The 27,693-nt window shown below is 39.0% G+C and overlaps 1 protein-coding gene across 2 annotated transcripts in view; it reads left to right on the forward strand.

The window, feature by feature from the left end:
• The window catches only part of PGAP1 (post-GPI attachment to proteins inositol deacylase 1), a 53,329-nt gene that overhangs the window by 514 nt on the left and 25,122 nt on the right, over positions 1-27,693 (forward strand). Inside the window, exons 1-11 of one of the 2 annotated variants that reach the window (XM_089519519.1) lie at positions 2,431-2,611; positions 12,471-12,624; positions 14,386-14,561; positions 15,593-15,764; positions 20,647-20,807; positions 21,653-21,705; positions 21,827-21,893; positions 22,106-22,211; positions 23,967-24,022; positions 24,631-24,714; positions 26,842-26,891. In XM_089519519.1, the coding sequence (XP_089375645.1) occupies positions 2,477-2,611; positions 12,471-12,624; positions 14,386-14,561; positions 15,593-15,764; positions 20,647-20,807; positions 21,653-21,705; positions 21,827-21,893; positions 22,106-22,211; positions 23,967-24,022; positions 24,631-24,714; positions 26,842-26,891 (1,214 nt within the window). In that variant the 5' untranslated portion in view covers positions 2,431-2,476. Of the gene's footprint in view, positions 1-2,430; positions 2,612-12,470; positions 12,625-14,385; positions 14,562-15,592; positions 15,765-20,646; positions 20,808-21,652; positions 21,706-21,826; positions 21,894-22,105; positions 22,212-23,966; positions 24,023-24,630; positions 24,715-26,841; positions 26,892-27,693 lie in introns of those variants that run through there. The other variant, XM_089519520.1, reaches the window with a different exon arrangement.

Raw genomic sequence — 27,693 nt, forward strand, 5'->3', positions numbered from 1 at the left:
TTAATCTAGATGGAGCTGGGCCTGCTTCCCTCTCTCCAAGGATGGATGGCACCAGATGGGCTGCCAAGTTATTTCCGACTTATGGAGACCCTCAGCCGACCCTATCCTGGGGTCTTCTTGGCAGGATTTGTTCAGAGGTTTGCCATTGCCTTCCCCTGAGGCTGAGAGAGTATGACTTGGCCCAAGGTACTTTAACACCCGCCAAAGTGGCGGAGGTGCCCTGCCCTTTATGGCACTCCCAACGTTCCTAACATGGCAGAATATTCTTTCTCTCTGTCTCCCTCCCTCAGAAGCCTGCTCTCCCAAAAAACATCTAGAAATAGCAGTGCTGGCATATAGCAAATCCTATAACATCCAAGCGATGACACCTTTATTGGGACAACCAAAATGCACCATTACATGTTGCAAGCTTTTGAGGTCACACTGGATTCTTCATCAGGCAAACAGGAGAAAGAAATTGAAGATGTTAGTCATAAGCCAGTGTTTTCTGTTTCTGGTCTTAGTTCAGATGGTAGTGTAGCAGAAATCAGGGACTGGAGACCTTCGAAGTCAGGAAAAAAAGTTCCTTTATTGCAAAAGTAATGCCATAGGGTTCAGCACGGAAATTACTTTCCAAAAAGCTGCCGAGCTGAGCCTCGAGTCCCAGATACTGAAGTTTTTTTTAAATAAGGTTTCACATATTCAAGAAGCAGCTCCCCTCCTTCCTCCTAATTTCACAAGATTTAGCAACTCCTAGCTTATTGTTTATAGAACAAGAAATGTTATTAGAACAGAGGAGATGTTTATAGAACAGGGAGTATTATCACAGTATACGTTTATGTCCCAAATGCAGAACACCACACGAGTCTGACGAAGGATAGTCAGAGAAGAAAATAATAATAACAACAATTATTATTATTATTATTATTATTATACTTGTTTAGGGTCTCATGCAGCTCTCTAGCCTGACCCCAAATAGCAACTGTAAAAGTTCATTTTTGTAAGCTCAAGATATACCATGTTTCCCCCAAAATAAGACACAGTCTTATATTTATTTTTCCTCAAGAAGACACACCATGGCTTATTTTCAGGGAGTATCTTGTTTTTATTAAGTATGGCACAACAATCTACATTTATTCAAATATAGTTATCTTCTTCTGGAACATCGTCATAACTCTCCAAACACATTATTTCCATCCTGAATTTCTTGTGGCTCCACTTCCTTTAGAATCATTGGCTCCAATCTATGACAAAAGGAGGTAATGGCAGATACAAATAACTGGAGTGTGGAAAGAATATGTAAGTTAGGACCACCTCTCTGGAAAATTTATGTTGGAAGTCATCTAAATGATTATGTTAGTTGTGTATTTGATAAGGAGGAGACTGGAATCCAAGTTTATGTTTGTTTCAAATATCTAAGATATGTATGTTAAACAAAACAGTGATGAAATGTTATATATATATATATATATATATATATATATATATATATGCTAATGATAAAAGAAAGTATTGTGCAAATGCTTAGAAATCCTGCTTCGTCTTATTTTATGGGTATGTCTTGTTTTGAGGGGAAAACAGGGTACATACAATCATTTATCTACTTCAGGGAGGTTTCCAAAGGAGGGCGACAAAAATGGTGAGAGGTATGGAACCCATGAAGCCCTATGAGGAACGACTTAGGGAGCTGGGGATGTTTAGCCTGGAGAAGGGAAGGTTAAGATGTGATATGATAGCCCTGTTTAAATATTTGAAGGGATGTCACATTGAGGATGGAGCAAGCTTGTTTTCTGCTGCTCCAGAGACTAGAACACAGAACAATGGATGCAAGCTGCAGCAAAAGAGATTCCACCTCAATATTAGGAGGAATTTCCTGAGAGTAACAAACTCCCTGGGAGTGTAGTGGAGTCTCCTTCCTTGGAGGCTGTCTTTAAGCAGAGTCTGGATGGCCATCTGTCACAGGGGATGCTTTGATTGAGAGTTCCTGCATGGCAGAATGGGGTTGGACTGGATCAGGGCCCTTGCGGTCTCTTCCGACTCTATGGTTCTATAAATATCTATAAATATCATTCTATAAATGTGCAGGCTGACACACACCCTTTTTATTTGTCTTTTATTTTTTGGGACCATGGGGGGGGGGTCACTGTTAGATTTCCAAAGCCAAGGAAATTGAGTGCCCATTTGCAATTCCAGGAAGATGTTTCCTTGGGACCCAGCATGGGTCCTTCTGGGCAAAGAGGGGGATGCCCACTTCCGCTCCCAAGATGGCGCCCGGAGCCTACCACTTCCTCTCCCCCCTCCTAAAATGGCGCCTCCCTCCCTCCCTTCCCTTCCGACCTCCCTAAGATGGCGCCAGGCCCCACACTCCCTCTCTCCTTATTCCCGCCTCTTTGCCTTCCCCTTCCCCAGCTCCTCCCCACAAGGCAGGGCAGCCCAATGAACCAGCCAGGGAGGGAGTGGATGTGGAGCCAGGGCTGAGACAGAGAGAGGGGCAGCCATGGGCCAGGCGGCGGCGGGAGTGCTTTATGGCGCTCTGGTGGCGCTGGTGCTGCTGGGCGCCCGGGAGGTGCTGGTCCAGTACGAGGAGAACCGATGCAGCATGACCTACATGTTCGAGCACCCAGAGTATCTGGTGAGAAGGAGCAGCAGCAGCAGCAGCAGCAGCAGCAGCAGCAGCCCCTGGACAGAGCGGCTCTCTCTCTCTGTGTCTCCCTCTCTTTGGGGGTCTGGGCGTGGGGGGTGTGTTCCTGTGAGTTGGTGGGTTGGTGGTTTGGTTGTATATATATATATATATATGTGTGTGTGAGGTATATGGGTGCTTCGTTAGTTGTGTGGGGGGAGTGTTTCTATGTGTGTGTGAGGCGTGTGTGTGTTGTATATATGTGTGGGGAGTGTTTCTGTGTATGTGTGGTGTGTGTGAAGTGTTAGATGTGTTTGTTGTATACTGTATATGTGTGTGAGTGATGTGTGTTAGGTGTGTGTGTTGTATATATGTGGGGAGTGTTTCTATGTCTGTGTGAGGTGTGTGTGTTGTATATATGTGTGTATGAGGCATGTGTGTTAGGTGTGTGTGCTATATATATGTGTCTGTATGAGGCATGTGTGTTAGGTGTGTGTGTTGTATATATGTGTAGGATATGTTTATGTGTGGAGTGTGTTTGCGTATATGTGGAGTTTTTTTCTTACATATATGTGTGGAGAATATTTCTGTATCTGGAATATTTATTTATTTATTTATTTATTTATTTATTTTTATCCTGCCTTTCTCCCAAAGTGGGACCCAAGGCGGCTCACATATATGTGTGGATGGTGTTTCTGTATCTGCGGGATATGTAGTTGTATATATGTGTGGGGTGTGTTTCTGTATCTGGGATATGTAGTTGTATATACGTTTGGGGGGTATTTTTGTGTGTATGGGATATGTAGTTGTATATATGTGTGGGGAGTGTTTCTGTATGTGTGGGATATGCACTTGTATATGTGTGTGGGAGTGTCTATGTGTGTGAGAGAGAGATGTGTGGAATATGTTTCTGTAAGTGTGGGATATGTAGTTGTATATATGTGTGGGGAGTGTTTATATGGTATATGGTGGTATATGGGAATTGAAATGTATCAGTCACATAAGTATAAAAACATTACTAAGGATTCTGTATGGTGTGATATAGGAGGAGGTCAATGGGGTGTGTGCGGGACATCTTGAGTTACCACACCGAATAACGGCAACCCTAGTGACGCCGCTGGAGATGTGTGGGGCACATTTGTATATATGTGTGGTGTGTGTTCTCCTGTCAGAAGGGAGGGTGCTTGCATTGGTATGGGGGACTTCAAAGAAGACCCCCTCTCCTGATGCCACCCACTTATCTTTCCCACACACCACGGAGTGGCTGCCATTTCCTCTGGACCACATACCACTCTGTCTCCTCATATTGATAACTGGTAAAGAAGATGAGGCGCCTGGGCCACAAATGGCTTTGTAGCATCAAGGGGGAAATGCCCAGCCAACCTGCTTTGTGCTGGCCCCACTGTAAATCCTCCCTACTCAGCACCCTCTTTTTCATCAGTGCCACCATCAAAGGTGCCCTGCCCTCTTTTGTCCCTGGTCACATCATATTTGTGTGGAAGGAGCACCAAGAGCTTTCATGTCCATGTGGTACATATGCGCTGCACAAATACCACTTTTTTTTACCCCACTCTAATGACCTCAACATTGTTCCTCCCATCTTTCACTCCCGTTTCTTCAGTTCTCTTACAATCCAAAGCACGTCTGCTCAGAAGCTGCTTTGTGATGTGTGTGCAGCTTGATTGGTGTGAATAGGATTGCGGTCTAAAAAGGGAGATCAAGGCTGAAGATTGGTGTGAATAGGATTGCGGTCTAAAAAGGGAGATCAAGGCTGAAGGACTAGACACACTTGCAGGAAATAAGTCCTTTTGAACTCAGAGGGACTTACTTCTGAGTAAGGAGGTTTTTGAAATGTGGTCTGAATTGGTTGATCCTGACAACTCCTACCTGGCAGTAGGTTCCATTCAATTTGCTAGGACTTGAACAGTAAGCCTGCTTCATCATATATAGGTAGACCCAGATAAGTGCACATACACATACACATGTGTGTTGATCTCCCTTGTTTGCCTAGAGCCTAGTTTGAGTGGGAATGCAAGATTCAAGATTAAGCACCTGTCCTGAGGGTCATCTGTTTAAGATGTGGAGAAATAATGGTCTGTAGTACGTTGTTGCTCTCTCCTAGCTATGGACAGGATGCAGAATCTCCAAATGACATGTTTTCCAGGCTGCCTTAAAGCTTGGCATATGTGTCACTAGACACTGACCACTGAATTTGCTGCTCAGTTACTTGTTTGATTGTGAGCGGGATATTGGTGTTAAGGTTTAACTTAATCCTATTTTATGTGGTCTTTAAGTAAATAATCTCAATTACAGGAGCATCAGAGGAGTTATTTCTTTGCTGGTATGAAGTCTTCTTTTTCCCAGGAGAGGATATTGTTCCTGTCTTTTGCTTTTTCCAGGGTTCTCCACAGTTATTTTCAGGTATAAGAGGCTCTGTCTGGTGTTGATTCAGCTAGCCTGATCAAATGCAAAGGCATCCAGTCTTTTAAAGACCAGGACAAATCACCTATGATCCCAAGCTGCATTGCAAGATGTACTTCTAATATTTTATCATTTTCCTCATATTCTTTCTTCTTGTGAGCTTCTGCTGATCCATTTTTTCCCCTTCAGAAGCTGATGGTGGAAACAGTGTAAAAAGGAAAGTTCTGTGCTTGTGTGTATAGGCATGCCTGTGTGCATGTGGGAAGTTTAGCAGCACCATCAAGACTAACTGGTTTATTGCAGCAGGAGCTGAAGTCTACGAAAGCTTATGCTGCCAATTTCTTTATTTTGGTTAGTCTTAAAGGTGCTACAAGTTCTCTCTGTTTATTTGTTCATTCTCTGCGTATCGATTTTACAGACTAACACGGCTATATCTTTGAATTCTGCCACTCAGTGTGATATAGGTATCTGTAGGTGTAGAACTGTAGCCTACACACACACATACACAGAGAGAGAGAGAGAGAGGGAGGGAGGGAGGGATGACATGTCTTAGGGCAGAGGGTACAGACTTTGATACAACCTAAATTGTATGAGTAGGAGAGGGATGTGCATTCTAGCTTCAGCTGAGGCTGCTAGTTCACCTCTACTTGATTAGGAAACAGGAACCAACATCAGCATTGTGAAAAACTAAAAATTAAAAGACTTGAGAAAGGACACCCACACAGTCTTCTGCACCTGATGAGTTGTAATGTGGGTGTTGAAATCTGCATTAGATTAAGGCTCTTCAGCTAGGTTTTGTGACTAGTGGGTGCGTGGAAGTGTCAGCTTTGTAGAAGTAGGCTTTGCTGCAAATTGAAAGTGCAAATCTAAATATTGTTCCCATTTCTGTAGGAAGCCTCAACACAGCAAACATCTGCTTTTAGAACGTAGAAGACACTTGTGTACTTCAGGTGTTTCTTTCATCCTTCCGTGCAACACGTCCTCCTCACAAGTCTGTCAGTTAATTGTAAAGCTTCCTTGTTAAAAAATCTAGTTGCAGTTAGGATTAAATAGCCAGGAACTTGTTGAGTGGGAGATATTTAGAAGACATAGAAGATATTTAGAGGGCATGAAAACAGTGGTTTCAAAGTTTCTTTACCTACTGTTGTAAAGTTTTGGGAGGATAATGCTGGAGGAGAAGAGCAAAAGAAAATGCCAGGGGACAGCAGCTTTGCTCATATATATAAAGAGGGGAAAAATCTGTAGGGTACCATCGATAAATTGAACATGATGTAACAACATTCCTCTCCAAGCATTGTCAATCAGATCGTGATTTCTTCAGAAAATCCTGCAGATGTAATTCAGAGTTAGAGAACACTGTCTTTCTTTCTAAAAAATTTCATGCAGCTTAATTAAGTTGCTATAATGCAATTTCCCTGGTAAGCATTCTTGCATGCAGAAACCTGAAGACCAGTTTTGTTGCTTCAGTTTCATTTGATTTTGAGATGCACTCTTTATATTCATGTGTAATGTTTCTGCCATTCGTATACTTACTGATGAAATGGACTCCTGAAAGCTTATGCCAGAATACATTTTAAGGCATCACTGTATTCTTTAAACAGAAGTGTGGAAATGAAGCATGTACCATATACTTCAGATCTTGTGTGGATGCTGTATGTTAGGGATGTCAGTTGTATGAGCCTCTAATTGTTACTGACTTGCCACCTCCCAGTATCCTCCATTTATTTTGTATGCTGCCTCTCACCCAGAAGGGATCCAAGGCAGCTCATGGGTAAAAAACATTACAATAAAAACATAAAACATTTACAATCTAACAACTGTATAAAACCACTTAAAAATATACGAAAGCTAAAAGGCTTGACCAACACCCCCCCAAAAAAAAAAGCCACCTTAGCATGATTATATATTAAAATGCTTAAATAACCAACCGTCAGTGTCTACATTCTTTTAAAGTGTGGCATGGGCAGCATTTTACACATATTACATGATTATGTATAAAGTGAAGTTGCATGATAGCAATTCCCATGTCATCACCAGGCTTGGCTGCACCTGAAGGATGAGATGCCCATGTCAGTATTAGAGCCATGCAGCAAACTTGACCACCTCACAAACTGAAATGGGCTGATTTTGACCAGCCCATATTGGGTCCAGCACCCCTATCCCCTGGCATTTTTCTTACATGGTGCTTCTTTACAATATTGTCTGACTTGCTTTTCCTGCAGCTTGCTATGGTAAACTGTACTTTGCATTACCAAACTGATCAAAATAGCTCTGAACCAAGACTAAAATTTCTTCATACACACACATGGGAGTGGGGAGGATGGGATTTTATGCTTGTGGCTTCAAAATTTAACCTTTTGAAGCTCTCTTTTCCTTAGCATTTCTCAATCCAGTCCCACCCTATCTTACGTCATACAGTCTGCCCTCCATAGCCACAGAGTCTTAATCCATGGATTCAAACATCCACAGTGTGAAAATATTAGAAAAATATATAAATTCCTAAAAGCAATTATTGACTTGTGCGTTTTTGTAAGGGACATCATTTTACTAGGCCACTGTATTTAATGGGACTTGAGTATCCACAGATTTTAGTATCCATGAACCAAACACCAGCGGATACCAGGGACCCACTATTAGACATTAAGACAAAAAAGGAAGGCCACATATGCTTGATTCATAGAAGCATTAGATAACCTGCTTAAATAATGTCCACTGAAATTAAATGGTATTTGATGCTCATCAGAAAGCAAACAGCAAAGGGGACACACACGTGTGTGTGTGTGTGAATAAAAGTTGCAACTAAGAAGACCATGTTGCTGATGCTGGTCCATTGTACAATCCTGTTGCTAAGGACGTGGAAGATGGACTAGCAAAGTAATTTCCTGGGTAGGTTCATGTGGGGAAAGTGTTATTTTTTCCACAGAGTTAACAATTACATAAGTGTTTTTAGCCACCAGGAGTTATATCTGGCATGGCTTCTATGGCTCAGGATGGGATTGGAAGGTCACTGCAGGTTATCTAATCCAGAGGTGGGCAGATGGTAGAATGCAGCCTTGTTGAGGGACCCCTGGCCAGTTCTGAGGTTTCTTACAAAGAAATCACTGGAGTAGATCTAAACCAAGACTCTTAACCAAGAAAGCATATTCATGATCCCATAACACTGATTAGGAATGGCTTGACAATAGAGATCTTGAGAGTTCCTCCTCCATTTAAAACCCAGTAGAAGGCCATTATACTGATTTTAAAAAAAGGTAAAACCACAGTGAGATTGATGTCTCTGCATGCCTAGTCTAATGCCTAGTCTAATGACTCTTCTTTTCTTTGTTGTTGTTGTTTCCCTTTTCATTTCCTTCTTCTTTTGACAATAAAGGCTACATCAGAGAAATGCCAGTGTTAGCTAAAATAAAAACATAACTTTAATTTTAAAAAATTAGGTAAAATGACATTTTGGAACACCGATGTACAAAAATTCCCACATAAAAGACCAGCCAACATTTTCTAAAACAAATATGATCTATGTTGCCCTTCAGGGATTTTATTTGCTGTTAGGGAGACACTTGTATGAATATGTAAGTATGTGTCGACATTTCAAATCTGAATACATGACCAAGCAAAATGATTGTGTTTGGAGCACTACCAGTATTTTTTTTAAATTCAGTATACTCTTTTATTTATTGAGTATTGTGTTAGTTGGCCTGGAGAGATCAGTTATAAGGGCTAAGAGCTCCTGAGAGGATTTAAAGTGGAAATAAGGTCTCCTTCCATTATTGGAATACTTGAATATTTGTTTGCCAGAGATATCTTTTAGTTAGGGATGCACAGTGTATATCTTTTAATACTGGGGCAGATATTAAGGTTCTTTGTCATAGTTGTTAATTTTTATTAGGAATTCTAATTATAATTACTTGCTATAATTAATGCAGAATGTCTTTCTTAAATGCCTTCAACTGCCTAAGACCCCCTAAAATTGTTGGACTTCTCCCTACACAAACAAGTGTGCCTGAATTTTGCCATCATTTTAGGCTTCTCTCAGGATACCTAGATCATCTAAAAAGCAGTGGAAGATGATGAGGTTTAGGACATTTTCATTTGTGTCACTTTGCCTCTGGGGTACCCTCTCCCAAGAAGAGTAGGCTTCCTGAACTATTTACTGTTTAACATCTAGCAAAGACCTTTTATACTCCCAGAGTTCTTATATATAATTCCAGCTGCAAATCAAGGGTGGGTAACATCCACTGAAAGAGACATGCTGGACCCACTGGGGGTTGCTGCTTAAATCTGCTGCCACTGCATCTTGGGATCTAATGATACCCTCCATACATTTTCAATTTAAACCAGATTGGGGATGGGCAGTGTATTACTGCATTTTGGCTGAATTGTATTTTGGGAATGCAGTGGAACTTAAAAAAAACCCAGGATTCACACCTTTATTTAAAGAGAAAGTACAGGGAGAGTGTGCAAGCAGGGGTGGCACTGCTACTAAAAATAGAAGTATATCGCCTACCCTTGTTATAATATTGTACATGTAGCTCGCCTAGACAGACACATTGTGTTTCTCTGATAATTTCTACTTTTTTTAGTTGATTCTTTTTAGTTTAGATACTGCTTAAAAGCATTTCTGCAAAGATTGCAAGACACACATTTAAGATTAAATGCAGTAAGTAAACAAAACATTGCTATTTTGGTAGTTTCCACCTGCTCAGTTTGGGATAGAAATCTTTTAAGTTTCACAGTGCCCCCCAGTTTTCTTCTCTGCTGTTTCTATGCTTGATTTCAAATGTGTTACTTATGAATATAAAAAAAGAGGGGAAATGCTTCAAAGGTTAACTGGGCTGTTACCCAACCTTATAATTCCCTGTAAGCAGTGTTAGTTGATGGACTTAAGATGGGATTAGTCTAAGTATTAAATCAGTTTTCAGACTTGAGTTCCCACTTTTGCCTCTTTAAAATAAGACCTTTCCTTGTTTGGATTGGTACTTTTTCTTTTTAAAATTTTTCTGTAGACCATCTCTGTGACTAGTCTTCATGTACCAACAAATTTGAACAAAGTGATATTTGAACATCCAAATATACTTGGCCAGGGCAGAATGAATGCTGGATCAATTTAAGAATTAAATATCAGACTGTATATACCCACTCACTTAGGAACATCCTTCTGTATATGCCATCAAAAAATGCAAAAGCATAGTACTTCAATTTCTTTTGTCTATTTTACATAGATTCTTTGGATGAGAATCTTTGGATGAGAAATAAACAAATGTTTTTCCAGCGTAACATCTTTTCCTACCCTTGGTACAGTATTTATCCTTAAGTAAAGTGAAACATAAAAGGCTTATTCCCCATACTTTCTCATATCTCTTGGCACTGAATGAGGAGTCAAAGGAGTCAGACTTTTTAACTTCCCATTCTCTTCTCACTCTCTGAGCTGTAACCAGTTATCTTGTTCTACTATCTTGCTACAACAGCAATCCATAATATCACTATCATTTGGATTCTCATGTTTAAACTTGTCATATTCTTCAATATACTTTTGTTTGTGTTGCATGCCTTCAAGTAGTTTCTGACTTATGGCGCCCCCCAGGCAAAGCTATTATGGGGTTTTCTTGGCAAGATTTGTTCAGAGGAGGTTTGCCATTGCTTCCCCTCAGGCTGAGAGCATGTGTCTTGCCCAAGGTTACCCAGTGGAATTCATCACCTAGCTGGGAATTGAATATTTTAGCCTGTTTAAATTGCTCTTACTGTTTTAAATTATTGTAAACTTCATTTGGTAGCTTAAATGTGCTACTAAATTTCATTTTGTTGCACACCGTCCAGAGATTTTTGGATGTAAAAAAATAAATATTCACTGCACAGTGGTGTAATAAAGAGCCTCCGTGCTCACATCACTTTTCATTCCACCTGTTCAGAATTGCTGGCAAACTCATTAAGGGATGATATAAATAGTGGACTTTACCTCATCTTTTAAGCACCAAGTTTTGTATGTCCAGAACTGGTATATGCTGTTAGAGGAGCATGGCGTGTTGGCTTAATTCTAGAGTAGGAACCCAGTAACAAATCAAATGTTGGTACTACAGCTCCTGGCATTTCTTACTATTTGCCATGCTGGCTGGGACTGGTGGCATTTGGAGTCAAACAACATTGGTAGGACACAGGACTCCCACCCCTAGTTTAGCAGATTTGTGAAATGTGGAAAAAAAACTTTTCTCATTTTCTTTTGCTTGTAGGGTCTATGTTGTACAACTGCCACAGTAGTGATTTCTCAGTTTTATGGTTAGTCACAAAATTTCAACTATGTTTATATTATTTAGTGGCAGATAAAGTATTTTAAGATAGGAATAAATTTGCAGAATATCACTGAATATGTTTCTTTAGAACTTGATGAATATATCTTATAGACTTGAGTTGTTGGTGGTGCTCACGATTCCTTGAAACTAAGGATTTTGGAGACATTGTTCTGGAAACACAAATAAAACCATTAGTCTGAATGTAAAAGCAAATATTTTTCAGACTAGCTAATGGGATCTGCTATGCTTGGATTAATTTAATTTGAAATCACCCGTGAATTAGAGCCTAAACGTATTCACCACACATTTTGAGAATCTCTACCCTGTCCATCTTTCGGATTTGGCAGACCACACACACACCCTTGCCCCACAAATCTCTTCCAGGAGCAAGCACTTTTCCTATTAACTAAAATAACTTCTCTTCATTATAAATTTTTTAGTTCTCATGATGCTATTTTCTCTCTCTAGGTGAGAATTGTGTAGCCCTTTAGCTGTTGCTGGACTGCAGTGCCTAGCATTCATCACCTTTGTATACACTAACATGGGCTGCTCAAAGCTGCTTTAGGGTCACACAATTCCCTCCTTTGATGTCCTTCACTGCCTTTCACTTGATATTCTAATAATTTATTCTATTTTTCTCTCATCCATGTTATTCCTCAGTCCAGCTCTTCAGCTGCTCCACACACCAGTAAACAAATTCTTTTTCTGTTGCCTTGGTACCCTACTCCTTTCCTGCTTTGGCCTCCTGTGACTCTTAAGATAGATAAACTCACACAGTACAGATTTTTTTAAAATGTCTGATTGTGTCATACTGAAGGGAGAGCTATTCCTCTCCTTTCCAGTTCCAGTGGCAAAAGGCTGCTATTACTGGTTGATAACTAAGAGCTTTCCTCTTTTATGTACTTTCACAGACAGTTCTGAGCAGAGATCTTGCAAGATTGTATACCATTGGCAGGTTTTATTTTTATTGATTTGATCATTTATATGTACAGCGCTGTGTACATTTACAGCACTTTAGAAATAAACTATAATAATAATAATAGTAAGTGAAAGTTGTACTTGCCTGTGCCACTTCGCCTCTTGCTGTAGTTTCTGAATGTAAGATGTATATCATAACAAAAAAAGACTACCTTTTAAAAATTACACACAAACTGTCTTTATTACAGAAAATAAGGCTGCCTAAGAAAGTATCAAAACGTTACCCAGCCTACGAGCTTTATCTCTATGGTGAAGGAATTTATGCAGAAGAAAATAGAAAACTGATGTTAACTGGGATTCCTGTCCTTTTTCTTCCTGGCAATGCTGGGAGTTACAAACAAGGTAAGATATAGCTTATGCAATACCAATATGGGTATTATACTATTTTATAAATCAGGGAGGATTTTGATTTTTGTAGGATACTTAAAGAAGGGTTGGTGGGGTTGTGCATATTCTTCTTCCTATTTGGTTCACATTTAATTGTTGTGTGGCTACTAATATTCTGTGCAGATGTTTTCACACTATAAGTTGTACAGTCTAGCTCAGTGGTTTGCAACTGTTGATCCTCCATTTGTTTTGGACCTCAGATCCCAGGATTTCCAGCCAACATGGCCAATTGTCAGGAATTATGGGAGCTGAAGTCCAAAACATCTGGAGAACCAGAGATTGTGAGGGTGAGGAGAAAATACAGAATAGCATTTTTAAAAAAATCCTTCTAGGTCATTCCTCATAAATGTGTGGCTTGAGTACATGTGTAGACATGTAGGATTTCCTTCTTTCTTACTGTGTATGTATGTCTTAAACCATGTAAGCCAATGACACGCTATTTTACCAACATATTAACTTGTAGATTTCTAGACGGATAGAAAGCTATGAATATCAGTCTTCACACACAGGCTTCAAAGAGGTTTATTGAAATTACTACATGTGGAAACTTGTACAGGTTGAGACTCCCTTATCCTGAATTGTAAACTCCAAAATATTGCAAAATCCAAAACTTTTTTCATGGGTGGCTGACATAGTGACACCTTTGCTTGCTGATGGTTCAGTGTACACAAACTTTGTTTCATGCACAAAATTATTTTAAATATATTACATAAAATTAATTTCAGACTATGTGTATAAGATGTGTATGAAACTTACTGGTAAATAATTTTTGTGTTTAGAATTGGGTTCCATCTCCATGACATATTATATGTATGTACAATGGGCCCTTGGTATCCACTGGGCTTTGGTTCCAGGGCACTCTGTGGATACCAAAATCCGTGGATGTTCATAAATACAATGGCATAATAAAATGGTCCCTGATATAAAGTGGCAAAAAAAAGGTTTGCTTTTTGGAATTTATATATTTTTTGAATATTTTCAAGCTGTGGATGCTTGAATCCATTCATAAAGAATTTGTGGATATGGAGGGCCAACTGTATATCCAAATGCAGGTATTCCAAAATCCAGAAAAATCTGAAATCCAAAACATTTCTAGTCCCAAGCATTCCAGATAAGGGGGACTCAACTTGTAAATACATTTAGAACAAAATTCCATCTGAATTGTCCTGTCCTGTCCCAGTGCAATTTAGAGAAACAAAGCTGGATTTCAGTATGCTACATATGGAATATTTTCTTAGACTAGTCTTGTAGAATCAAGGAAATGTGTATTGTAAACATTTATTAAATTTCACAACATCCTGTTTATATTTAATTTATTTAAATACCTTACTTGTGGGGCCAAAAGACTTTGGATAAAAATGTTGATTTATAAAACATGATGTCTGAGAAACTTCATATGAAACCAAGAACAGTCTTCAGGTGAACACTTTTTCTATACTTTATCTTGTTTAGCATTCAAGTTGTAAATGCCATTTCTTTTCAAATACTTCCTTGCAAAAATAGCTATCTGAAATAATAGATATTGCACATTGGGCATTGATTTTTGTAGCCTGGAGTTTTGGGGAACCAAACTATAGTGCCCTTTGTGCTACATCTGTTTTAATGATACACTTGTGAATTTTTTCCTCCCAAGATCAAATTCTAGGGATTTGCCCTAACATCAGTCTCAGGAATTTTAACCACTTACTATTAATAATTGGTTGTTTTTTCCCCTAGCACGCTCCCTTGGGTCAATAGCTCTCAGAAAGGCAGAAGATATTGACTACAAGTATCATTTTGATGTCTTTAGTGTCAACTTCAATGAGGAACTTGTTGCACTCTATGGTGGAAGTCTACAAAGGCAGACCAGATTTGTGCATGAGTGTATCAAAGTAATTCTAAAGTTATATAAGGTATAGAGATGAACAGTATATACTTGTTTTTATTTATTTAAATCATCTACTGTGTCTTATGGGATACAGAGAAAAATGCTGTTGCTTTTGTATTTTACAGGGTTGCTTTGTCTTTAAAGAGTTGGCCATTTCCAGTAAAAATAACATATCTTTACTACTCTGAACATACATGTTCCTACTGATTTTGGAAACTAATCAGAGTTGGGTCCAATTCGTTTTTAATTGGGAGACCATCAGGGGAGACTGAGATTGTCCAGGTAGAACTAGGAAAGAATCCTCTCTGACATTCAAGAGAGCTGCAGACAATTAGAATTTACAATAGATGGAGCAGAGTTTTTTGGTTTTGTATAAGGCAAGGTCCTGTGTTTCTAAACACACCTACATCTTTTCGTATAGGGTTTTTAAAGGCACTGTGCTGGTTGCCCACAATATCACAGAAACAGCCTGGGTAGCTGGAATCAAAGTTTTGTTGCAGATCCCACATATCTTTTCTATTAGCTTTCTGGCTGATGTGTATTTTGAATTCCAAACACTGTCTGCTCTTTCCCTCTGAGAATTTTGAGCTCCCAGAATTAACTTTTAATCAGCACAGGAAATTTGCTAATTTTCTTAATTTTCACCTGAAGACACATACGGTAGTATCCAGCATTGATCTTCCACTGGCAGAACAGTGAAATCTGGCAGAAATGGGAGGGAATAATCCCATCCTCCTGGCTATAGTCTTCCCATGCTTTCTAAAGCTGATTTAGGTGGCATAGAGAGTTACAGGCAGTAGCCAGAGAGGCTGCATCTTGCCAGAATTGCAGTACTAATCTGTTGTTGGATTTATACTCTTAACTTGATTTCAGTGGAATTTCCATGTAATTGGATTTGATACTTCCAATTGGATGTAATTGGACACTTGGATTGCAGCCTTCTTACATTATAATAGCATAAATGTTTTTGTGAGCCACTACAGAATCCAAATAGAGGAAAATCTGTTTTCATAGATTCTCAGGTGTTTAACATTAATTTCTGTTCATTTCTTGAAGGGCCGTGAGTTTGCTCCATGCAGTGTTGCAATACTGGGACATTCCATGGGTGGACTTGTTGCAAGAGCACTATTTACTCTTAAAAATTTTAAGGCAGAACTCCTCAACATCCTTGTTACTCAAGCCACACCCCATGTTGCACCTGTAATGCCATTGGATCAGTATCTTACTGGTAAGTTCTTTGGAGTTGTAGTTCTGTGTTTCCCTTTCTTTTTTTCCATAGTGCTTTTGAGTTAGTTCCTGGTTAAGCTTATGTTATAGAAACCATGTTCATTTTAACCCCTTCCATGGGAGGCTAGACCAGGCCCCTTCCTTCTATCACTTTGCCAGAACACAAAGACATTTTATTCATGCAGGTTTTTAATGTATAATCTTTTCAGGGAGGCTTTTATATGGAGTGTTTTTAACTTGTATGCTTATGTAATTTTATACTGTTTTTAGTTAGTTGATTTTAATTGTCTTTTAAATTTTTATTGTAAAATTTTAAAATGGTTTTATTTGTGAGTCACCTACAGCCCCTTTCTGGGAGAAAGGTGGCATAGAAATGAAATTAATAACAACAACAACAACCTACACCCTTCCTTGTCTTAAAATCTAAAATACAGATAGCAAAACAACAAAAAGGATACAGGTTGCTGAACAAGAGGATTGTTTTAATTCTCTTTAGTATCAGCTCAGATAAAAATGTCTAGTGCCACCCCTAGAAAATGTTCATCTTGAACACTGACAACCCACTATGGGGTGCATTTTCCATAATAGCATGGAAGTCACCAAAATGTTGCTCCATGCCTTGGTTTGTTTGGTCATGGTCCAGAGGTGATACTGTTAAGGGAATTTAGTTTTTCATAAATATCATGATGGGATTGAAGAAAAAAGGAAATATTAGCTACTTAGGGTCTATTGAAGGTTGCCTGGGTCAAAGCCAGACCCTTGTATAGTAACTGACCTGTAATGCCTAAATGGAAGCCAGTTCAGACCATGCAGCCATTGGTATAAAATGTTTTTAGAACTCAGCCCTGATAGGTAGTGAGATGTTGACTTTGTGCCAGTCATGAAATATACAGCAGTCTTGTGTGATATACTCAGACTTTATGAAGGTATAAGTAATGACTGCAGTTTCGTACTCTTACTAATCATAAACATTCCCATAAATAGTAAGTGGTTAAATAGTAAGTGGTTAAATATGTCCTTCCAGACACTTTCGTCCAGGCAGACACAAACACTTAATGCTTCGTTAACAGGCATTTCTCTTCTCTTTGGCTAGCAGAGTACGTTAGCTGTCAATACTTCTGATTTCTCTAGACTTGATGTCTCTTGATTCACTTCCATCTAGTTTGTGTCTGGGCTCTGCATTAGAATCTAAAATGTAGGAGTGGAAGAAGGGGAAGTAATGCAGCACTGAGAAAATGAGTGCCATCTCACTCCAGATTTTTCTTTGTTTTCATATAGTACTTTCTCCCCGTTAGCAAGTGCCCACTACAAAAAGAGGAGCATTTTAAATTGAATGCATTCTGTGCCTGCTGCCAAAAGTGCTGTCAATCAAGCGATCGTCATGGTGATGTTTTTGCAGGGGCATTGGAAGTGTCCTCCCCCCTCCTTTTTTTTAAAGAGCCATGCACAAAATGCCCCAAAGTGTCAATTTTTAAAAAACCTCTTTTTTGTGTGTTGTGTGTATGTGTGGGCATTTGGGTCAGATCTGCCCCGTCCCCATTTTCAATCCCATGCAAGCTAATGCATCCCCCACTCCTTGCCCCCCAGAATGCCTCTTACACATGAAATAATTATGATGATGATGATGATGATGATGATGATAAATTCCTCACCTCAGAAATGCCAGAAAAGGATGCAATTGCCATGCATTTTTTTTTGTTTTGTTTGTTTGTTTTTTTGCTTTTAAAAGCAATTCAGGGCTGCCTCTGAATTCAGTAGCAAAAGCATGTATCATTTTGTCTAATTGACAAGAGCAAAAAATGTAACATTCGCATTGTAGGATTGTAACATTTGCATTCGCAACATTTCCCCTTTGCTTGAAGCGAGCAGAGAAAAGGGAAAGTGCACAAGCTGCTAGCCCTGCTCTATCTATCTATAAATCTGCCTCAAGAAAAAAATCATGCGCATATTTGGTCAAAAATAATTTTAAAAAAATATGAAAGGGGGGGGGGTGCCTGATGTGGGCTCCGTTCGTGCCCTGCCTTTGACCTGACCTGACCTGAACTTTTTCCACCTGCTAGAGGAGCTTTGCCATTGCCTTCCACTGAGGCTGAGAGAGTGTGACCTGTCAGTTCCAATTAAAGTAGATCCATGAAATGAATTGGGAATAAAACGGAAATGCAGCGCAGGCATTCCTGTAGCACCCTCATATAACACAAATAATAATAATAATCCAGGAGCAAGAGGAAGTGAAAGTAGAACAAGCAGCCTGATTTCCCTACATGCCCCAGCGTAGCCCCGCAACCCAATTCCCCCTGGAAATCCTCCTCCTCCCTTCAGACCCTCTCCTTCCTCGGGGATGCCCATTGACCCTTTCCCCCAGCTCCTTCATCATCCTCCTCCTCCTGCTCCGTTTTAAGATTCCCTCCATGGCTCCCTTCCTCCCATGGCCCCTTTCTCCTCCTCCTCCTCCTCCTTCATCACTTTCTCCACCCCCCATCTCTCTCTGACAGCCCTCTGCAGCCTAAAAGTCACCCCTGATTTCCCCCTTTCCTCCTGTCACCCTTTGCATCCAGATTCCCCTTTTTCCGGCTCTTTCCTCCTCCTCCTCCCCCCTCCCTTCTGATGATGGGAGGGACTGCTCTGACCTCTGCCTACCCCCTGACCTTAATCCCTCCCTAATTTGCCCTGATCATGATCGAGGGCAAGTTCAAATTTCGCGCAACCCGAGTCTTTTGGGAAAAGACGGATTTTAGCCCGACTCTAGATACCTCGGTGTATGGGGCATTTCCTTGTGCAAGCCCCGACATGGATTGTGACGGATTCGGATCCAATATGAACTTCACGTGCAAGAATCGCTTTCAAACCCAGTTTTTTCTGTAGTCTGAATGGCCCCTCAGTTTCTTCATATGATAGGAAGGACATAATGGGCTTCTGTGGGACCACTTAAACAAGGTTGTGAGAAAAGGGGTAATTGATAAACCACCTTGCTAAGAATGAGTGAAACAGCTTGTTCTGCGAGAAATTCTTCTATCACTTGATATCGAAATCTCCTTAAAAAATCAATAGTTTTTCTTGTTGGTCACAGATAATCAGCTAGGACCATATGCAGTTTTAGTATTACACACCCAGAGTTAAGTATCATGCTTGTTTGTTTTCTGGAAATAGCTTTTGGAAACTTTTTTTAAATGGGAGCAGAAAGCGCCCCCCAAGCCCTCAGAATGAATTCCAGCTAAAAATATAAGCAAAACTTTCTGACTGCAAACCAGATTGTCAGTGGGGTTGAGAATTCCAGTAGCTGAGTGCCCCATAAGCTTGCAAGTGTTTGTTAATAGCTGCTAAGCTGATTCTGAGGATCAGTGGCAAAAGGTGACATTAGGTCCTTAGTGAAGAGAGATGGTTATTTTAATCTGCCTAGATATGTGGGTGCTTCAGCTACTGTATTCTCCTGCTGCTTGGGCTGTATTTTGACAGAACTGGGACACTAAGGAAATAATGCTCAGTTTCATGAATGTCAATTATAATAAAAATGACTTGTAGCTTTCTAAACTCAGACTTTGACTAATGGAAGTATTTTTTACATACCTTGGGCACTATGCCAACTGAAAGTTTACTCAGGTCCCCTCCCACAAAATCTAGTTACATCTATAAATGATTTTTCTAAACTAAAAAAAATAAGTAAAACCATCACCAAATTGACTAACATCATGCAAACTATTTCTTAAGGTTCTTCCTTGTGCCCTGATGAACAGAAACATTACAGTATCAAGCATGAATCACTCTAATGTAAATTAACTATAACACGAGTGTTATGTTACTCAAAAGTAATGGCGAGGTCTATAAAGAGCGAGTCTGCAAGCATGGTTGCTTTGGTAATGGTGAACTTAATTCTAGGAAACTGAATTGGAAAGTAGTACCCTAGAATGTAACAGCAGTGGCATTTCTGATCTTTTTTTTTAAGTCACTGGCATTTTCTATGTTGAGCAGGTGAGCTAGGCTGCCACCATTTCTGTTGCTGTATCTCTAATTCTGTCATCTGTGACTGATGGAGAGGGCATTGGTTGTACCACTGTTAAAATCTCTTTGTGACCTTTCTGTCTCATTTGCTGTCCTTTGCTGCTGTTCTCTCTTGCACCCTAACTAAAACAGCCCTTCTCCCCTTCCAATTCCCAGCACTTTCCCTGGATTTGTGCATGCCACTGCAAACCAATAATGACCTCTGTGGTTGATCTTTGTTTTTCCTCTCCAATCATCTCCTCCCTCACCATCAAAGGGAAGATAAATAATAAATTATTGGTCACGTTCCAGTATTTTGCTCTTGCATACAGCAAAATCTATTGAGCATTTACATTTTCAGAATATGTGTCATGACGTATCAGTTATATTAACAATCTGATTCTAAATATATTTGATTGGAATTCCTGTTGGTTTCACCTGGACTGCCTTTAGGGCTGCTGCCTTAATTTGGTTTGTGTGGGCTAATTCACATTTGTTTTTTCTGGTTTAGCACATGGTAGGAATCAGTCTTGTCTCTGCATGTTTAGAAAAAGTTATTGCATAAGGTGGCTCTCATCTATAGTCAGGTTCCTATCCAGTGTAGGTTTACTAAGGGGAAAAACAAACTGTCCTGAAGGAGCAGCTTGCTGCCGCCCATTTGAGTGCTGGATTGGAATTTTCTAAATATTTGAAGTTGATATTTCATTTCTTCTACCATACCTAAAGAATATTTAATTGGCTTATTAGACTCAAAACAATCTTTTCCTCTCTTTCTCCTTTTAAAGTTAGTTGGGGGAAACAACAGTTTATGCTTCAACAATGGATATAAAAACTTAAGTTGCTGACATATTTATATGTTTAAATAAGGTTTTGTTATATTAATTATTAAAACAGTGTTCTTCTCTCAGATTTTTACACAGCTGTAAACCATAAATGGATTCAGAAGGCTAAAGAAAGAAGAAATCTTACAACTCTTTCTGTAGCAGGAGGATTTCGGGATTATCAAGTTCATTCAGGCTTGGCTTTTCTGCCCAGATCAAGACATCAATACAATGCCTTATCTGTTGTGGTAAAACAAGCTCCTTTTCTTTAAATTTGTTTTTCAGTATTAAGAGTTTTGTACTATAAAGGATTCTTCTTTAAAAAAACATGGGTGAGGTAACCCTTGCCTTAACATCTCTTGTAACTTGAATTATTGAAGTTAAATAAACTGAGATCTCAGTCACAGTGGAGACAGTGACATTTGCTACCAAATATATGCTGGGATCCTTTAATCCCACCTAAAATTAGAAGCATTGGGTATTATCTTTGTGCCTAGTGTATAAATGGTTTTCCTCCAAAATGTCTTCTAAAAAGCTGTTCAAAGGCTGGCTGGCTTGTGTCAAACATTTTACTGGCTGTGTCTTAAGTTCTTTGGTTTGCCAAAAGTTTTCTGGCACTGTTTTCCTTTGTTTCATCCTTTGCATTCTTTGTTACATACCCCTAAATTTTACTTCTGACTTATCCACAAGTCATATCAAAATCCATAATTTTGGTCTCAAAACCTGTCCTCGACTTATACATGAGGTTGACTTATACTCGAGTATAGATGGTAAACTTGCTCTTGAATCCCGCAGTTGGCTTTAAGTTGGTGATTTATTGGCTTTCAGCCATACATTTTCTTGATGAAGACTGTAAGTTTCAAGTACAGTCCACCCTCTGTCTCGGCAGACTTGCCATCTGCGGACGGCAAGCACTTGTTTTTGTTAATGGCGGCGCGTGCACACACTGCTCCACCATTAAGAAAAACAGAACTTGAGCATGCGTGTATTTTGGTATCCACAGCGGGAATGGATCCCCAGTGGATACAGAGGTACGACTGTAATGTTACGGTTTATAAGAAAATAAAAAGAATAACAATTGTTTCTTTAACAGAGTTCATCAGTTCCTCGAGTATGGGTATCAACAGACCATCTTTCAATAGTCTGGTGAGCATCTAAAAGCATGTTAGGTATCAGAAGTGGTATTTTGGCATTCTGCAACTTCCCTTTCAATTTTATTTAATCTAGATTTTAAACATATAATCCTTTCCCTTATGATTTCTTATAGGTGTAAAGAATTGATTTTAGCTACTGTCAGAACCTTTTTTGACCTTATTGATGAAAATACTAAACAGGTTTGTGCTTTTTGATATTCAAACATTTTCTTTGGAAAAAGCACTTATACTTTGAGGAATTTTGAATTACTTTAAGTGGTGAATATATCAGTGTTATTGATGTTTGTTGTAATCCATATTCGGTTAGAGATTAACTTTTAGTAAAAATATGGTCAATAGATCTAGCTGTCATTTGTCATCAGAACATAAACTTTTTGTATGTCACTTTGTAGATAACAGAAGATCCACAAAAAAGAATGCTGGTCTTGAAGCACCACTTTCTGAAGCATCCAGCAAAATTCTTCGAAGAAAGGCCTGAATTAATTACTGAACTAACAGGTTTAACTATTTTACTGATTGGCCTATGTCAATATTAATATTGAAATCTGTGTGAACTCAGTGTGCTCTATGATTTCATTTTATTAAAAGTTGAATTAGCTACTCTATTACAGTAGGGGAAATGAATACTTATGTGTTGTTATGCTATTTCCTATTTGTTTGGACTATGGCCTTTGAGAAAATGCTTACCCTATACACTCAACTAGAAGTTGAAAAATTTATGCCCAAAAATTCACCCTAAAATCCAGTGTTGACTTACATACGGGTCAATACAGTAATACTGCTTAGAAGGGTCCTTTAAAAAGCAGCCTGATGTCCTACTCTCCCTGCCTGGCAGTGATTTCTGAAAGAGCTGCTGAGGCAGGTGTGTGTGTATGTGTCTATGCATATGTGTACGCATGCATGCACGTGTGTATGTGAAAGAGATGGTTCCCTCCTCAATATGATGTTAAAACCTTCTCTCCCCCTCTATGTTTTACCATCAATTTATCCACGGGTCATCTCAAAATCCATGATTTTGGCCCTAAAACCTTCCCTTGACTTATAAGCAAGGATGACTTTTACACAGGTATATATGATAGTCTGAGGGGCTTGCCTCTATTCCAGCTGCTCCTTGCAGACAAATATAGACATTAAGGCAGAGAGATATCCCAAATTCATATAGGCCTCTACCATAGAAGCCACCAGAGGTTCCCAAATCTAGCATTTCCCATTGCATTACTATACTTAAAACTAAATTTTCTGGTATTGTAAAGTAGCACACAAATTATATAAATGCTGAAAACTGAGGTTTTGAAATGATTTTCAGAAAATTGTTATTATTATTATTATTGTTGTTGTTGTATTTATACCTTGCTCTTCAGCCAGAAAGGCTCTTAGAGCAGTTTGCAGATAGTTAATTAGACATTTTGTATTCTCTTGTATCCTCCTAGACTCAAATAATGAAAAGTATGACTGTAAACACAATTTGTTCTATTTGCATCCATATTGCACAGTGGCCCTAGGTATCTGCAAGTTTGATATACACAGATTTGAGCCACGTGGATTGAAATGAAGAAACTTTTTTTTTTACCTGCAATGGCCAGGCCAAAAAAGCAGCCCCAAAGGACTAGAGCAGGCTGAGACAAAACCTGGGCAAGCCGATACCTCCCTCCTCCATGGAAGTCAATCCCACCACAAAGCTACAGTCAGAACTTCAGTCTCTTCCTCACACTCACATTCAATCCACAAAACCACTACCAAAATTTAAACTCCTGTCTCTCTTTGTTTGCCACTTTCTCACAAGGAAGCCTCTGACAGAATGTAAGACCCTTTCCCGCCATACACTTCCTTGCCCCACTCCTTCTGCTGCCTCTTCCTGAGATGTATTAGTGGCAAAGGAGATTAAAATCTGGCAGAGACTTTGTGAATGGATGGCTGCCAAGATGGGAAATGTATTCAAGAAAGGGTTTACATTCTGGCAGAGCCTCTGTGCTGGGAAAATAGCAAACAGTGCAGAAAGAATGCTTTCCCGGTGCCCGGACCTTGTTGCTCAGGTAATTTTAAATGTTAAATACTGACTTGAGCATCCACAAATTTTGGTATATGTGCAAGAAGATTCTGGAACCAAATCCCTGCAGATACTGAGGAGCCACTGCACAAACACATTTGTGTGTGTAGTATTTTCAGTTAGAAAACAAATAATTACAGCACTGTAAACAGGGATGTTTGTTAAATTTATTCCTGAATGAGAAATGAAATTCCTTTTCCCCCCAGGGTCATTAAGATGGATCCAGATAAAATCTTCAAAATGGTCTTATACAGGACATAATGTAAGTAATGTAAGTTTGTTGTGCTGTATTTTAGGTGATCAGTTCAATATTTTTCTACCTAATTTCAGATATTCTTTATCAGCCCTGCCTGTTTCTAAAAGTTCAACCTGGGACGTTTTGCATGTAAAACAATTTTTTTTAAAATTGTTTTTTTTAAATATAAATAAGAAAAAGAAAGGAGAGAAAATACATGCTACATGATTTGAGGGTAGACATACGCCTTAATGTAAACTTATAGCATATATATCCAGAAAAATATTTACTTCGAGATAGTGTCTGTAAAATAGACATTCATCTTTGATTAAAGTAATAAACTCTTCTGATCAGTAAACAGTGAATGATAAGTATTGTCTCTCTAGTCTTGGGCTGTTTAACATGGTGCTGCAATAAGAGTGTGCATGGCCAAGTCATTTTACTTCCAAATCCCAGAAATATAGCTTAAAAGTATATACATGCAGGCAAGGAACACATGTGTTCTACATCTAAGCTACAGCCCCTTCCCAAATAAAGATTCCAGAAGTGGGAGTGATTAAGGGGATGAAAAATCTAGGCCAGAAGTCTTGCTGTTCTAGTTCCTAATAAGCATGTTTGTGTCTTTTCCTGAACAGGAATCAGATGGAAAATACTTCACTTTTGCCCTCTCACACCACAGAAAATCATACAGTCATGTCTACTGTCAAAACAGTATGTTGGTGAGAACATTATTTTCTTGTGAGTGTATTTGGATGCTGGATTTTTATACATTTGTTTATAGAAAATTGTTGAAATGCTTTCTCCATTTGAAAATGCCAAACTGTGTCCTGTATACTCATACTTCAGGGTGCATCTACACTGTGGAAATAATGCAGTTTAACACAACTTTAACTGCCAAGGCTCCATTCTACAGAATCCTGGGGTTTGTAGCATTTATTTGCAAAGAAGGCAACAGACCTTTTAAAACTACAAATCCCAGGATTCCACAGGATGATGCTACAGCACTTAAAGTGGTGTCAAACTGCATTATTTCTATGGTGTAGATGATCCCTCGGTTAAAGAAGTAGATGTGTTTACTTCAAAATACTGTAAATACTTGTGTACAACTCAACCTCATGTATAAGTCAAGGGAAGGTTTTAGGGCCAAAGTCATGGATTTTGATTTGACTTGTGGATAAATTGAGGAGCAGGTAACAAAGGATATAAAGAGGAAGACACCATGTCCTCCCTTCTTCTCCCGACCACCTATCAACACTTCCCTGTTGCTGGAGGAGAAGGATTTAACATTGAATTGAGAAATGAAGGAAATGGAGTTAAATGGGGTGCTTGCTTGATGGGGAGAGAAGGCTTTAACATCGGATTGAGAAGGGAGAGAAGTGGAGTTAAATGGGCAGTTTGTTTGGTAGGTTGGCAGAAGCTGGTACTAGTGACAGGAGCTCACTCGGTCATGCAGCACTTGGATCTTGATCTGCCAACCTTGCAATCATCAGAGTCAGTGTCTTAACTGCTGAGCCACTATGCCCCCCTAATACTTTTTGTCAAAGGTATTAATGGACATGGAAACATAGTAAATTTACAATACTTGTTAGGACTTCTGGTGAGTGTTCAGTCAGTTTCCTTAGGTGATTCCCATTTGGATTGGTTTGATAAAATGGAGACCCCACTTTTTCTCTGTCCTCAGAATGGTTTTCTACAGTTAAACAGTACAAAATAAGTTCTGTGCAGTCATGCTGCCCACATGATCACAGAGTCATCTTTGACAACACTGGCTTTTTGGCTTAATAACAGAGATGACCACCGCCCCCTACAGTCGGACATGACTAGATAATCTTATCAAGGGAAAACCTTTACTTTTACCTTTTAAAATTTAACATTACAGTAAAGCAGTATAAAGGAAGCAGAACGTGTAAAATAGCTAAGGTTTATGGAGTAGAATTTAAAGATATAGCTGTGTTAGTCTATAGAATCAGTATGTAGAGATCTTTTAACACCTTTGAGACTAACTGAAAAAAATAAGTTGGCAGCATGACCTTTCCTAGACTAAAGTGCATCTGAGGAAGTAGACTTTAGTCTATGAAAGCTCATACTGCCAACTTCTTTCTTTCAGTTAGTCTCATAAGGCTTATGGAAAGAGAAAGAAAGCAAGAGAGATAAGAGAGAGAGGGAGACATTTGTATTGATTCATTTATAATCATGCAGACATCTATCCCATCCCATCATGAGTTCCCAAATTAGTCCAGCCTTTTGTAACTGATGTGGAATATGTGTGTCTGTGTTACCAGTATATCTTTGCATATTTTATTTATACACAGTTAAATCAGAATGTTGCACTTAAGAATGTTGTACATGTGTTAGATATTGATAAATATTTGTGTTCAGGTATAGACTTGAGTTATTGTGTTCAGGTATTGACTTCAGAATGTGAAGCTTTCACCAATCCCTCCTACTCCCAAAATCTTCTCTAAAGGACTTGGGATTCCCCAGACCTACTTGGGACCCTCCAGACCAGTTGGTGGGGGTGGGGTGCTAGGGAGTGTAAGTAGAAGTTGACCAAAAATCATCAGCTCCCACTTGTCCTCTGTTAGGGACACCTACAGTATTTTTTTCTAATTCCCATCATGCATGGAAAGTTTCCTTCCATTAGTGGATAGGCACAACTTTTTCAAACCCAGATTTAAGCACTTAGGACAAATATCAATTCTGCCATTGCTTTTGATAGACATTTTAAGGAACAATTAAATGGGTTGAAAACTCCAAGGATAAATAGTGCTTAAGCTGTTAAAATGTCTTAAAAGTAAGGCTTATGTAAAATATTTGTATCTTACTTCCTTGGTTTTATATAACAGGATACAAATAGTTGGATATATGGCTGTATAAATAGTACCTCATCTACATGGTAAGTATACAGTATATTTCATAAAATATAACCTGTTTGGGGCAGAACCTGTTGTAAATTATTGCTGTATTAATGTCTTTGAAGTATGATGATCAGTGGAAATGTTTGTTACTATTAGGAATGCCTTATTGTATTGGTTTTAGTGTAAGACTTTTTAGCCTTTACAGTCTTTTGTTTCATAATGAGAATTCAAAGTACCTTAAAGCTGCCTTAATCCACTTCTTGGATTAGGTTGAATCCCTATAATGCTAGGTTAGCTGTTTATTTGGCTTAAATGAATGTGATCCTCCTGAGACTACTAGATTTCGAATGTATTCAGAAACAAGTACCACATTTTGCAATTATATATAAACACAGAAGAAACAGGAAAAATAACTACACACTCACAGAAACATATTACATTTAATACCGTGTACAAATTTTTCATGGCTTCATATAGTTACCAAACCCAATAATCAGTTTCTAGTATTCAAGATGCTTCCTACCTTCTCATATTGGTAGATAATACATCTGTTTATATGCTAACATTGCTATGTTTTCTTTAACCATTCTTATGATTGCAAAATCAACAATTAGTAATATGTAGAGTAGAACTATTTAAATGAATTGCAGTTGTTGGTCACATAGAATCATAGAGTTGGAAGAGACTGCAAGGGCCATCCAGTCCAACCCCCTGCCATGCAGGAAATCCAGATCAAAGCATCCCCGACAGATGGCCATCCAGCCTCCGTTTGAAGACCTCCAAGGAGGGAGACTCCACTACACTCCAAGGAAGTGTGTTCCACTGTCGGACAGCCCTTAC

Source organism: Sceloporus occidentalis, unplaced genomic scaffold (genome assembly GCF_023333645.1).
Source record: "Sceloporus occidentalis isolate IW3139 unplaced genomic scaffold, rSceOcc1.0.p SCAF_4, whole genome shotgun sequence".
In the NCBI taxonomy this organism is placed as follows: Eukaryota; Metazoa; Chordata; class Lepidosauria; order Squamata; family Phrynosomatidae; genus Sceloporus; species Sceloporus occidentalis.